The sequence below is a fragment of the Mesocricetus auratus genome, unplaced genomic scaffold, assembly GCF_017639785.1.
Source record: "Mesocricetus auratus isolate SY011 unplaced genomic scaffold, BCM_Maur_2.0 Super-Scaffold_100004, whole genome shotgun sequence".
Lineage (NCBI taxonomy): Eukaryota > Metazoa > Chordata > Mammalia > Rodentia > Cricetidae > Mesocricetus > Mesocricetus auratus.
Window position 1 is genome coordinate 12,030,085 of NW_024429189.1, and position 15,801 is coordinate 12,045,885.

Here is a 15,801-nt window from a genome sequence, read left to right on the forward strand (position 1 = left end):
CAAATGGGTAAGTGCATAGACAAAACCATAAAGGAGAACCAATAAAGGTCATGATCCCATTATAAATCAGCAACATTCATTTTTTTTCCCTCACATTGACTTTACAGAATTGCATGATTTTCTAGGGATAATATTGATATGCTGGTGTGTCTGGTCACAGGATACCCATAGACTGATGCTGCAAGTTCTAGAAATATTGATATCAAGATTACTCTCTGGTTCCCACACTGAAGAACAAGTGAGCATTCATAAAACTGTGGGTCATTCAGCTATGCTCACATCATTATTCATAATTTTGTTACAGAAATATGTCCAGTGTGACAAAATTCTCAGGAGATTTCTTAACAAATGTTTCAAGTGGGATTAGAACTCACATACACAATGGCACCTGAATCTTAACTTATAAAGGGTAAGACCCTCATGATACAGTTTGTGACTTCTGGGTCTAAAGAAATTACATTTAGTAATCTGTAGAGTTGCAAAAGTTAATATAAATGATGTGAAAGTTAGAGGTTTATTCTCTTCACGATCCTTCTACACACACTTCCATCTCAAGTCCTGTGAGTCAAACTGGAAGAACGCTCCTGTGCTGCCATGCTGTATTTCTGTTTCTCGACAAGTTTGCTATTATCAGCACAGTTACAGTAAGTAACTCCCCCCATTCACGTACTCATTTTGAAGAAGAAACAGAAACAAAAGATTCCACAACTTTCAGGTTACATTTAAAAAGAAAGAAAAGTAGAATCAATTAGAACAGCAGTGATCCATGAAAGCAACTGATATTTGGTTTTACAGGGAGATAAATCCAAAATCAAAGAGCCTTTCTACTCACAGGTGACTAAAGACTCATCCGACTCATCAGGGCAGTCAGGGTCCCCATCACACAGCCAACTCTGGGAGACACAAGTCACATGGTCGTGGCAAAGAAATTCACCAGGATCACACGACTGCTGATCTGCAAAGGAAAATATTTGAAATCAAGAATGAATAATCAGAACATGAACAGGAGAGCTTACAGAGGGATATTTGAGGGTGCACTGCATTAACCGCATTGCCATGAGTCACATTGTTTAGGAGCAAAGCTACAGCAAGTATTTCCTTAAAATTTAGTTGTTCAGCACAAGAATATAACTTTCACAGGCTTGACTCTGTTGTAGATTCACACAGTCTGTTCCAAAAATAAAGGATTCTGTTTGTGTTTGTGACTGCAGGCTTCATCACGTCAAATATGGCATACAAATGTTACAGCCAGGGAGGTGAGTAGGCCATGTTGCATCAAAGCAGCAGCTAATGACTGGAATTTCATCTTCATCACAGCTCCAAACAGGGAAAATCTTGATAGTAATTTAGTATTGAAACTAAATATCCTTCTTCTTAATGATCTATTCTGATATGATGATTCTATGAACTTCCTCCATGTTTATTTTGACATGGGTTCTAGAATTGTTTGTACATGCAAAATATGCTACCATCCTTTTAATATTTTTTGATATTGGTGATTGTCATCCCCTAAAGTAAATTCAGTGAGTATTGATTTTTATGATATATCTACACCTAACTTACAGTTCTACCTGAAAAGTAATACCTTTTTTAACATGCATGAATTAGGAATGTTTCCTGGAATTGATGGCTACTGGCTGTGATTGTTAAAATAATAGCCAATTTATGTCATTATCATTTGTACTTTTGTCACTTAGCATTGTACAACATACAGATGCATCTTAAACTCAGTGTTGTCTTAGAGTTAATAACAATGCTGTTTCTTTCTTTATCTCAATTTTTCTTTTCTTCCTTCTCCAAAGTATAACTATCAGTAAATTTTTTACAAACAGATATAAGCAACCATTTTCAATGTACAAATGGTAGTAAATTGTAACTTTTTCCTTTCTCACACAGTAGTGTCTGAAAAGTAGGATGATACACTGTCATGTTTTCCCAATTCATTAATAGCACCTACACCAATATCATCATTTGTTTTAGGATTGATTTACCTGAAAACATCATATTTAGCCATAGGTTTCTGCTACAGACTCAAAGATAAAACATCCATTCTTGTTTTCTAAAAGGATCTGATAGTGTACTTATGTACTCATAGTTTCTAAAATTGATGAATTAGAACACTACAAAAGAAGAAACAAGTGCAAAGCTATTTGGGAGCTAGCAGCATACAACTTATGTGTAGAAAACTAACTGTCTTAGCTGCAGTGAAACATTATAACCAAAAAGGCAACTTGGAAAGGAAAAGGTTTATTTGGCTTCTACTTCTGCATTGTGTTCTATCATTAAAAGAAGCCAAGAAGCAATCTAACAGCAAAGCAACTTGGAGGCCATCAAGGAATTCTGCTTAGTAGCTTGCTCCTTCAACTTGCTTTCTCATAGAACCTAGGACCACCATCACTGGGATGGACCTACCCATAATGGGCAGGTCCTATCCTGGTCAGTCACTAATTATGGAATTGCCCTAGAGGTTTGAGTATAGCCCAATCTTACAGCAGTATTTTTTTAAGTTGAGGTTCCCACCTCTCAGATGACTTTAACTTGTGTCAAGTTGACATGAGAGTAGCCACCACAGAAATCTAATGTCTATAGGGCCATGTGATGCTCTCCCAGCACCATACTCCACAAACATACATACAGGTAGACAGACAGACAGGCAGGCAGGCAGGCAGTTCTCCCCAACAGACACACACACACACACACACACATACACACACACACACACACACACACACACACACACACACGCATTCTTCTGAATAACAGACAAGGTGTTAAAGATGACAGTCTAAGGAAAGTTAGTCAATGAAACAAAGGAACAATGTGGTCAGGGAGATAAAAGGAAAGATAAAATAAAAAGAAACAAAGTGCAATAATAAAGTATCATGGACGACAAATGAAGCCTGTGCATTTTATGTAAAGCAACAACAAAAAACTATGTGAGCCTAGTGGAAAGGCTGTAACAGACTGGCGGGAATTAACCTGGATTTTCTAACGAATCTCTGACTGCTGGTGTGAAAATGAACTGTGCAAAGTGAGAGCAGATAATGCAAGATCAGTGAGGTGGTTCAATGGATATGTATACTGATGGAAGAGAACATAAACACTATATGCTATGAAGAAATGGAAATAAAGCACCATGTCCACAGTCTCACTGAATGTCAGACTCTTGATCAAAATGATGAATCAATAATGTTAGACGTTTCAATCACTTTAAAAATATTCGCATAGTCTGCTATACTTGGGCAAGATCCAAGGAGGCATATATATATATATATATATATATATATATATAATTTCATGGCAAAATATTTAAGTCTAAATTTTAGAAGTATGAGCAAAACTTGCACCCAATTAAGCTGTGACTGTAGAAAGATATAGCTACAGGAGGCAGTGTCTGTGAAGGAGAAGTAAGGATGGATGCTAGAGTGACAAGGAAGACTTAGACTTTCCACCAAAATAACTGAGATTCAAGAAGGGATAAAGCACAGAAACACAAAATCTTCCTGTGGCATCCGCAAGAATGCTGGTGGGGACGTGCACACTGCATGTACAGGGAGCACACACACAGTTGACTTAATGTAAGATAAAAGCTTTATTTTGATGCAATTTGGGGAACAGTTTTATATCTTTAGGAAATGACACTTAAAATTTACTATAGCCCATCTGTTTACTTTTTGTTCACATATTTCAAATAGAGTTGTAGAAGAATTGAACGTAACCTTAAGATTCTTTTCAGTATTTTGAGGTGTTTATTTCAAATATGACTTCTGATTTCAGTTCTGTTAATCACACCGTACCATATAGACGGGTGCCTTCCACTCAACCCGTTTAATGCTTCTACGCATGCTTGTGAGATATTCAGGCAGATCTTTGCAAAATAACCTCTCTATTGTAGAAAACACAGAGTCTTTCATTGTATTTAAAACAAGAGGCTTATGTGGATGTGAGGGCTGCTCACTTACATCCCTAAGGGGAAGGAAGGCAGACAGCACATGTGCAACTCTTCAGAACAGGTCTGCATCAAAATGTGGAGACAGAAGGAAGGCTGTCTCAGAGCTCATGGAATGTAAACTCACTGTGTTCTTAGTAAGAACTTAGTATGATCATGTTTGTACTAATTTGAAAACATGCCATTTAAAAATTTTATTGTAATTTTTATTTTTTAAAAACTGAAGTAGAGGAGAGAAATATTATACATTAATTGACATAATAGTTAACTCTAATTTCTTATCAGATGAACTCATAATATAGATCCTTTTTTAAAATGGAAACTGTCTGTTCAAACACCAAAACTATTATCTATCAATTCAATGAGGATTTTTTTATTATCCTTTATCCTTGTCTAGATTCACCATATCAATTTGCAATAATCTTGTGTCATTGCCATTATAATTGATGTGTTACACTACTGATAAGGCTATTCTTAGCAAGGTAGTATAGAGAAATTTAGGGACAATATGGGTTGCAAATTCTGATAGTAAATATTATAATCGAAGGCATGGAAGGGAATACACACACACATACATACATACATACAACAGCTAATGACGCAGGGACACAGGAAAGTATACTTTAAAAGGGGTCACCAACAGAAACAACCTCAGAACAACAAAGTGTCAGGCAGGCTCTATAATCCTTAAGTATTTAGTTAAAATCAATTGACTCTCTTTATACCTCACTGGCAACTTAAATATGGGATGGTTAACACCATTCAGTCAAAAACACACATTCATCATTTCTAAAATAAAACATGTTTTTATGACCCTTGTCTCTTATTGCTGAGGGATTATCAGAAGAGAACTCATAGGAAGTCGTAAAAGCATTACTAATTCATACTTTACTTGCTTACGTAAAGTTAAAGGAATAATTCTATTTTTGAGTTTTCAGAAGTACCTAAATCCCTTTTCATATGCCAGAAATATACACATATATGGATAAAGAACAAATTCCCCAAAAGAACATTACATTTCAAGTAGTTAATGTGCTTAGAGGGCTTCATCCTATTTTATGTTTTCAATTGTATTTTTAAATTATTTTTATGTATATGTGATTATAAGCATACATCAATATATGTGCATTACATGCATGGAGGAGGCCTTGAAAGGAAGAAGAGGGCATTGGATTCATCTGGAACTATATTTACAGGCAACCATGGGCTTCCATGTTTGTGATTTGGAACTGAAACATGGTCCTCTACAAAAGCCTTAAAAGCTAGCTCTCCAGTCCCTTGGAGCTTCTTTCTTGATAATTTCTTATAATGTTATTTGACCATTAAGTCATTAGTTGGCAGTGGTGGTATTTCAAATAGTCCTCACTTGGCCTCAAAGTCCCTAGGTAACCAAGATGGTTTTCTATATTAAATATAGTGGTTTACTAATGTGCAATGCTTACCCAGTGAGCATGCTTTGTGACCTGGAAAGCAGACTCAAATCTTAAAAGACTATTTGAAGACCAGAAAGGCAGCTCAGCCAATAAATGAACTTGACACCAAGCTGGAAGCCCTGAGTTCTATCCCAGGGCCAATATGGCAGTACCTTTTCCTTGCTTCATCTTTATAAAAAGGGATCTCATCGTATACCTTAGTTGAACTTGAACTTTCTAGAAATATCATCTTGTTTCAGACTTGTGGCAGTCTTACCTCTGTGTCTTTACACTTCTCTTATGGAAGCATCTTTTGTTCCCACTGTCCATAGTTATGCAACACTTAAATGCAAACATCCAATGCTCTAGTTTCACTTACTATCTATCTTGAAACTCTCCGGTAATGAGCTCCTGAACAGATAGCTGCATCGACTCTGTGTTGGTACTCCTAAGAAGATGCCAAGGGATTCTCTGCTCTCCCAGGTTCACTCAGCATTATTGACAATACCCAAGGAAGAGGACAACCTAAGTTCATCCTAATAGTAAAGGCAACAATTATATGTACATTCAATGTAATTCTTTTTATTCGTAATACATAAAAATGCTAAAATCTTGTCAATAAAGGCAGCATCTGTGAAACTGGGGAACACTTTCTTAAGTGAAATAAGACAGACACTGCAAAAACACTTATTGCACATTTTTTGTGGAATCTCAAGGAGCTGGTCCTATAAAAATTGAACATAGAGCAGAGCTTACCAGAGGGTACAAAATGGGTACAATGAGGAGAACTGCCTATGATGTTATACTTGGAGGAGAGAAACAACTTCTAATATTTTGCTCTCTGTAGGGTGAATATTGTTAATGACAATGTATTGTATTCCTACAGGAGGGAATTCAAATGATGTCTATATAAAGACATGTTGAAACCTTGGGAGAATAGATATGTTAACGCCATGCTTTCATAACTTTATACACACACACACACGTTTGTTTCAAAAAGTTACACCACATTCTATAGTGCATAATTATATGACATTCAACTTTTCTAAAGGAAGACTTCAATGAAAAATATAAACATTTTCAATATTATAAAGCACATTTTTGCACAGAGAAGAAAAAACAAAAGCTGAAATGAGTCCAGTGCTGAATTTTACATTTGGAATGATGGATGCATCTATTCAATCACTAAAATAAAACTAAGTTCTCCCAAGGTCATAATAAAATACCCTAAGTAGTGCACATTATACAGTATAAAATTAAAGCATCCATGAAAGTTAAAGAAAACAAATGTGTAAGGGACTTGGTATTTTCCATCAGAGTCTCTTGTAGCTAGTGATCAATGGCAATTTACAAAAGCATGTTAAAGACTGTTTAGCGGGCTCTGTTTGTTGTTTTGCAATCATCCTTTCTTGAGAAATATTGTAATTTGTGAATTTGAGATAAATATAATTCATTATTTTATGCTTTATTTGAAACTTATGTATTCTGAAAGACATAAATAAGGCAGATACATTAAAAATGGTCTATAGTTTTGTTTTGCCAAGGAAAATGAGTAGATGACTAAAACTAAATCTTAAATACCATGCAGTTAAAAGACAGGCTATTGTTTTCTTAATCCACCCTGGAAACTTTTACCCAGGTAAGAATTAGGAGAGCTCTGAATACTGAAGAATGTCTGTTTCAAAAGCAGCATATGAGACATGAGATAGAATTAGCAATTTTCATTGTCATTTGAACAACTTGTGATACTTGAGGAGCATAATTACTTCTCTGACATATGTGCATGAAAGAACACAAAATATGTACAAATGTTCCTAAAGTTTGATTATGCCTGGAGCTGAGTCCTCCTTGAGGCTAGAAGGAATTGAGAAAAATCATTTAAGAAGTGAAACTCAGTGTCACCCCCATGGGTGACTGATTACTAATGGCATTCCAGAGAAATTCACATCTCAGTGCATATGCCCTACAAACTCATCACTTCACATAGTAAAAAGAACATTGCAAGCACAATTGCAAGGAAAGCTCTTGAGGTACGAAGTTTAGTCTGGATATTTAGGGAGAGGACATATAATCATGAAGTATATCACAACATATAAAAAGAAGGAACAGCAATAATGCCAGTTTACAGATGAAATCTGAGAAAGTTGGCACCAAAGTTTCTAGGGGATTCCAGAAGCTGAAAAAAAGCAAAGAAGACACAGTTACCTGGAACCTTCAAAAGGACTCAATCTTGAGACATAGTTTAGACTTCAGACCACCAGAACTAAAAACTATGTGACACTGAGACACTGAGCTAATTTGCTATGAAACAACAACAACCAAACCTCAGACAGGTTACAGTCCCATGACACTTCAAGACACAGCACAAATAACTGAGTAAATTAGCTGAAAACAAGCAAATTGATAGATGTTTTACCCTGAATTTAGAGCAGTTTTCTACTTAGTCATGTTCTTTTGTTTAAACACTAAAATGCATGCCCTTTCTTTTCTTTAATGTCAAATGTCAGTTAAAATACACTAACATAGGACTAAAGGCATCAATAATGACCTCCCCAGAAGCACAGTACAGAACTGTATGAAAAACATTAGAATATTCAAACCACCTCTACCTCCAGGATTTGGAAAAGGTTGTGTATGTGTACATATGTACCCATATTTGTGTGTGTGCATGTGTGTGTACATGTGTGCACCTGTGCTTGTGCATGGATGGTATTTGTGTGTATGCACATGAATGTTTGTTTAGAGATAAGGGAAATACAAATTCTAATAATGTGTCTTTGAGCTTCCTATAATTATTGCCATTTTCTCCAGTATTTTTTGCCTTACTAAGCACAAAGTGATTTTGGAGTTGCAAATGGCAATTCATTTGTGCTCACACAAATGCCTTACATATAACCAAAATGAAACTGAAAGTTAAGGGGAATAGCCCTTGCTCTTTTGTCATGCCTATCTTAAGGAGTATGATGAAATTCCTCTGTAAAATATCCAGTTTCACATTTTATTTTCCAAATTAAAAATTAGAACATTTTCTTTGACAATTTACACACTGATAGGCTTCTTGTCCCCCCCAAAATACATCATTCATATGATCTGAACACACACAAACACACACACACACACACACACACACACACACACACACACCAGTGACACTCGTGAGGTCTTCTTTACTACGAGGTACAGGATACAAGAACTCAGGAAAATAAAGCGTCCACTTCAACAGTGGGAAGAACAGAATTAATGATTTGCAGTTCTGTGTCCTCTGATATTTCAGTGTAAATGCTGTATTTGCTTTCTAAGAGCTCTTCTTCAAAAGCCCAGTCAATGAAACAAATAAGCAGAGTTATCTTACATACAATGTAAAGGAAGTTTAAAATCCTGCTGTGTCTCTCTTGAAAACACAAAAGAAAAGCCTAAATTATTGGTGCTCCTTTGCAATCTCAATTCACTAAATCCTATGTGACCTGTAACCAGTCTCCCAGGAGGGACCAAAATTCACATGCTTTTCATAATCTCTGCCTCACTGAGAAGTGAAATAGATGGCCAAGTTCTTCAGGAACTATGCTGTGTTTCCTACCCATTGGGTTGTGTTTTAACTACTACAAATTTGACTTATCAATTCTTATTGTGATATTAAAGTACATTGTTAAATTGTGTGCCCCTATTTTTCAAGGTTCCAAACATATTCTTTATTTCACAAACAGACTCCCCTTTCACATATAATAGTTGGCTTATAAAAAAAAGTAGGTTAACTGTGACTATTTAGATTAAAGTTTTATGGGTTCAATTACCGGTATAGCTGTGTGTTGTTGGAAGAATACAGAATGGAACAGCCGATACAGGGGGCAGCTACAATCGGGAGTAGGCTGGGACTGAGGGAAGAAGATATGCACAGGATGTTGCCTATTACCACCAATTTTTATCACTTTGGAAAACGCTTATTCTTCATGTGAAGGCAGCAGAGGTAGCACATGGACATGTGGCCCAGTGATGGCTAGTGATAACGGAGATAGAATGTCTCCTAAGATTCTCCAAGCAAACCAAAAAATATTTTCTTCTTCTTATTCTTAGATTGTGAGGAACAGCTCTCCTGCCTAATTGTAGATTGAGCATCAGACGTATTGGACAGCCAAGCTGGCATGAACTCGGTCTAGGAATGAAGATTTACACAGTGACAGTAGGCAAAAAGTAGATCAACACATGGACCTAGCATGTCCTTACCTACCCTGAGCCACAGTACATTTAGAAACTACTATCAAGGACCAGGAAAGCATCTCAGAAATAGACTCTTGTAAACCTTATTTTTCTATTGTTTGAGAATTTCACACGTAAGTACAACGCAGTATGAACATAGTCACCTTTCACATCTCTCCTTCAACACCTCCCAGACCCCCTTGGGCACCAATCAAATTCTTATCCCTTGTCTGTATTTTTGATATATAGCTTACTAAGTCCAATTAGTGTTATCCATATGCATATTGGTGTTGAGCTGACCCCTGGAGCATGAGTAACCTACCAGTGGAAAGAAAAATGACTCTCCTCTTAAATGCCTAGAGCTATTCAATGTAATTTGCATACTGTCTACATGGAAGATGATGTTTCAAACTCTGGGCAGTTTGTTGTAGGGTATCACAGTGTGGTGATGGGAACGCATCAAGGCATTTACATAGTGAAACTTAAGTTTATATGTGAAAGACTGTTAAGAACTTTGAGTATTGACTTTCTTGTGTTTGGATATAATTTATTTTTCCATGGCATACTGCTGGTGTGTTTGCTTTAAACCACATTCCCTAGTCAATATTTTAATTTGATTTTCCAAACATTTAATTACATTTCTTAATCTTTATTAAGTTGGTAGATTTTGAATTTGTGTGTGTGTTGGGGAATAAAGTAATTACTAGTAATAAAATTGTTGAATGTCACCATATGACACATGCTAGATTAAATGACTTGTGTATATTTTAATATTCATAGAAATAGATTTTTGGAATCTTACAAGTGAAAGTAACTGGAAAGTAAAAGCAATGATTTAACACTACTGGCAAGAACAAAGTGTAAAAGCCTCTTACTGGAAGATAGCTATCACAATCATTCAAAGGTTGTTTTGTCAAACTAGATTTCTTTTTGTTTGAAAGGCTAACTTGCATTCTATTACTGCATTTAGTAATTCTGACATCCATGTGATAAGTGACATCAATTCTATTTGATAAATGGTATCTTTAACTATTAAATCAACCCCAAATACCCCATTTACAAAGGAATACCTCCTTACAGTACCCAAATTGGTTTCCATGCTTTCTTCCCAAATCTTCCCTTTCTGCTTACTGAGAATTATGATTGATTTTTTAAATGCTTTTTTTGTTTTTTTGGTTTTTCGAGACAGGGTTTCTCTGTGGCTTTGGAGGCTGTTCTGGAACTAGCTCTTGTAGACCAGGCTGATCTGAATCACAGATATCCACCTGAGTCAGTTGTTTTTCCATCATGTGTTTGAAGTCCTGAGATTGAACTGAGAAGATCAAGCCTGGCATTTGTGGCCTTTACTGGGGGAGTGTTCCATAGGCCACTGCTTTCTAATGATTGTAGGTCCATGTATCTAAGTTTCAGCTCCACAAAGATAGCAGATACTTTGAGAGAAGCAACATTTAGCTGTGATTTACGGAAACTTTAGTGAATGAAAAAGAGAAGAAAGTCAGGAAGGGATATCTGAATGAAAAGACAGCAGTCACACCAGGAATCCTAGGGTTAAGGGTCTGCCCATATGATTTACAGCAGGGATCCTACAGCATTTTCTAAAACCACAGTTATGAAGTGAATGGAATTTTCACCAGTTTATTTTGAAACTCTTCAGAAAAATTATGAGACAACAGTATTCCTAAACTATCTACCTGTTTGTAAATATATATCCAAACCACAATCATCAAGTGAGAAACATCATTATCAGTTGATTTAATAGAAAACATGGAGTCTTAAGGAGGTGATTTGTGTTATTTAAGTAATTACAAAATATGAGGGAAAGTTATTAGGCTTCCCAAATACAGTGCTAAGAAACATGGATAACTAAGCATTTCTTTAAAGAAGATGCATGCAATGAGAATTTAAATGAACCCTCTTGAAAGTAATTATTACTCCATCCAAAGAAAATATTTAATGTAACATTTTAATGTTATTATGGAATTTGAACAGGTAGCCATGGGATGCCCCATGAAATATAAATTAAGCTCCCAACAATATCAGGAACATATATAAATGCCTATGGTTACTCATGCTGTACTCTAAGAAAAACATTGTGGAGAATGAAGAGTTGATGATGGAGTACCATGACTTTCAATTGACAGGGAGCACAGTATAGCCAACATGCACATTGTATTTCAACTCAAAAAGTGCCTGAGAAATTTAGGAGTGTTTCATTAATTTGATATCTTAAGATTTTTTCTTTAACAAAATAAATTTATTTAGACTATGAATCAAATAAGGCAGTGACAACAAATGCTGTGTGTCCTAAAGACAGGTTTCATTTTAGTATTTGTCATATATTCTTATTTCCACACACCCAAAAAATACACTTATAATACACTGACTTACAAATGCTTGCTTGAGTATTTATGGGCATTTTGGGTCTACACCTATCAATCTACTCATATACCTCAATTTTTCATTCAAATCTATGCACGGTATGCATATCTATATACCTTTAAAGAAATTTTATAAACACTATATAGTGATATATATATGTATATATGAATTTCATATGTGTGTAAACACACATACACACATATGAACTTCTAGTTCTTTCTTCAGCTAAATGCAACAGAATGTACATAAAAATCCCAGTCAGTTCATCTTTTTAAATTGCAAGATTTGACCCTTCATGGTTGTGATTTGTACATTTGTATTTTCTCCTCATAGCTCTATAAGAATCACAATAATTTCTAGAATAACCTTAATATAATGGAGAATAAAGCATATTTTTCAAATTAAAATAAGCCAAACCTTGAAGTTACTGTGAATGAATGGTCTTCTTTTTGAAGAATGAATGAGTATATCTTGAAACCATTGTCTTGTTAATATCACTTAGTGAATGGCTAAATAAATTCGAAAGGAAAGAGAACAACAAACCCTAAGAATGGGTCCCTCAAACAATGCTTTATTGTGCAACATCTTGGCAGTGATCACTAGGGAGATTATTTCAATGTCCTTGGGAAAAAGTCTGTAATCTAACATGAGAGCTAAAGTAAATGCCATTGAAACCTCACAATGGTTTATAACACCCACTGAAAATGACTGCTGTGCTGCTAAAGTGAGAATCTTCCACTGTGATTAAATAACTTCTGTGAAGTATTGAAAATGTTTAATTACATCCAAATGTATTAAAGAGACAGCTAATGAGAAATAAGGATGTTAACATTTACACGATAAAGATTAAAGGAAAGATTTGTAAGTGCTATGACATATATCTGTTAAATTCATGAACTCCTCTTACAGTGTTCTAAATTTAAAAGACTAAATTAATTTTTATCTTGCAATTTAGCAATGGGTAAGTTAACATAATATCTCACTATGTGTTTAATTATATCACTTAGTAATTATCATTCATTATACATATTTATGGTCTTATTCCCAAGGATATTTATCACTTTTTTCATCTGGTATTACAAACATGATTGTGTAAACATTATAATCTATCTTAGACATTCTTCAATTAATTTTTCAATTAGTTCTCATTGTTTAAATGGTAGCAATGGGATAATTTTATTTAAATTTTTAAATAAATTTTAATATCTTGCTGAGTTCGAGGCCGGGCTGGACTGACAGCCTCCAAACAATACAGAGAAACCCTATCTCGTAAAACCAACAAAAAAAAAAAAGAAGAAGATGAAGACACAAGCCATGAGCCATGGCTTGTCAGCATTTAAATTAAATATGGGTTAATTTAAACTGTAAGAGCTAGTTAGTAACAAGCCTAAGCTACATCTGAGCATTTATAATCAATATAAGTCTGTGTCATTTATTGGAGAGCTGATGGTTTCTACTAAAAACCCAGACTACAAATGACACCCAAACGGAATTTAAAGGGTGTGTTGCTTTGGGGAAGTGGTTATGCTTTTGTTCCAACTGAAAACAAAAGGCTGTGGATTCATTCAGGGCTAGAGATAATCAAGTTTGATCAGGAAAGACCGATTGAATATCCTGGCTACAGACATAATAAGGAAATAAACCTAAAAGTACTTTAACACAAGTGATATATATTTTCCTATTCAAGAATAAAACAAAATGTGTTTTCTGGCTTCAGTGTCTTGACAGATTCTGTAGTTCTGTTTAAACCACTTTTTTCCTCCTTTGTTATTAATACTTTCTTTACCTTGTGGCTCACTTTAATAGTAACCTCTGAGACATTTGGGTTCTGTTTTCTTCTGTATTTTTGCTTTCACAGTAGTTATAGTTCTGACTGTTCTAAAAATTGTTAAATTCTCTGTCTTTCTCCCTAGAACAAAAGCCTAAATGAATGTATTGACCATTTCTGGTTGATCATCTTCTGAAGTAAATTATTATTATTATTATTATAAAGTATATTATTCCTTAAATATGTGTTGATAAAAGAAATTGAAATGACAATTTTGACATATAATCAAACAGTTGGATTATTTGTAATAGCCAGAACCTGGAAGCAACCTAGAAGTATGGAAAGAAAATGTGGTACATTTACACAGTGGAGTATTGGTTAGCAGAAAAAAAAATGGAATCTTGAAATTGGTAGGCAAATGGATGGCAGTAGAAGAAACCATCCTGAGTGAGGAAAACCAGTCACAAAAAGAGAAGCTCCTGCATCTGTCTTTCCCCCATCTCATCCAGAAAGAAGTGTCTTATACAGTTTATGTTATTTAGGTAAATAATAAAATTATTGCACACGAAAACTGGGAGACAAATATAGGGAAATCTACTTTAAGAAAAGAACTTGATGTGTGGCAGAATGAATTCAGGAGGTGAATGAGGAAGGAAAAATTAATGTGCAGAAGAGAAATGAGCATTTGATCAACTGTCACAGTGTGAAAATGCTGAGAGAAAATATTGGGCAATGGTATTTTTTGTTCTGTTTTATGCAATTAGTTCTTTTAAATACATTTTGAGAAATTACAGCACAAATTTAAAAATATTTATGGACATTCTGTTATATGGAGCACCATGGCACCATGCTGTTTTATTACTTCAATCATGTCATAAAATGATATTTATTTGATTATATACATGGCAAGCCTATGCAGTGTGCACATTAAATTTTAGTAGTCAAATATTAACATTGGATGTTTGTGTATAAACTGATCTGTGAGGTCATAAATTACTGATTTCCCAAGGTTGGATTATTTACTATGATCTGAATCAATCAACTTTTATAGGCCCTAGAAGGAAATATTTGTGTACAGCAAAGACAGTGCCATCTTAAATAATATCCAAATAAGTTCCCCTCCAGCTTCCAAGTCCATCTACGAAAAGAATGTATCTTAGCCACAGATTGTTCATGTTCCCCTAAATGAAAAACTCTCTATCAAAGCCATCATGGGATGTGGCAGAAGAGATCAGAGGGGTTTTAAATCTAACTGGAAAAAAAACACTTTCTACTAAGTAAAAAGGGAAGAAAAGGATAACAGAAGAAAACAGAAGACATATGGTATATGAGTTATGATTTTTCAACACTCCCACAGCTGAGTAATTTATTTATTTCACCTTTGTAGTCTTATTTCACATAAGCAAGCTCCATTTTAAGCTTGTTTTTTAAGCTTAAATTTGAGAAATTTTAAGATGTTACAGAAACAATACAAAGAATCAATGTAATGAATAGTTGGTTCTTTGAGAAAATCAACAAGGTAGACAAACCTTTATCCAAACTCACCAAACCAAAGAATGTGAACATGCAAATTAACAAAATCAGAAATGAAAAAGGGAATGTAACAATGGACACTGAGGAAATCCAGAGAATCATCAGGTCATACTTTGAAAACCTGTACTCCACAAAATTCAAAAATTTAAAGGAAATGGACAACTTTCTGGATAGATATCACCTGCCAAAATTAAATCAAGAAAAGATAAGCAATTTAAATACCCTATAACCCCTATGGAAATAGAAACAGTCATCAAAAGTCTCCCAACCAAAAAAAGCCCAGGGCCAGATGGCCTCAGTGCACAATTCTACGAGAAATTCAAAGATCAGCTTATACCAATTCTCTTCACAATACTCCATGCAATAGAAGCAGAAGGGTCTTTGCCAAACCCTTTTTTGTGAGGCTTCAATAACCTTGATACCCATGCCACACAAAGACACAACTAAGAAAGAGAACTTCAGACCAATATAGCTCATCAACATTGATGCAAAAATACTCAATAAAATACTGGCAAATCGGATCCAAGAACACATCAGAAACCTCATCCACCATGATCAACTGAGTT

The 15,801-nt window shown here is 35.0% G+C and overlaps 1 protein-coding gene across 6 annotated transcripts in view; it reads right to left on the reverse strand.

Annotated features, from left to right (window-relative positions):
• Nucleotides 1-15,801, reverse strand: part of Lrp1b (LDL receptor related protein 1B) — a 1,890,041-nt gene that overhangs the window by 1,557,639 nt on the left and 316,601 nt on the right. For all 6 annotated transcript variants that reach the window (XM_040745299.1, XM_040745298.1, XM_040745301.1 and 3 more), the window contains exon 2: nucleotides 833-955. In XM_040745299.1, the coding sequence (XP_040601233.1) occupies nucleotides 833-955 (123 nt within the window). The remainder of the gene's footprint in view (nucleotides 1-832; nucleotides 956-15,801) is intronic.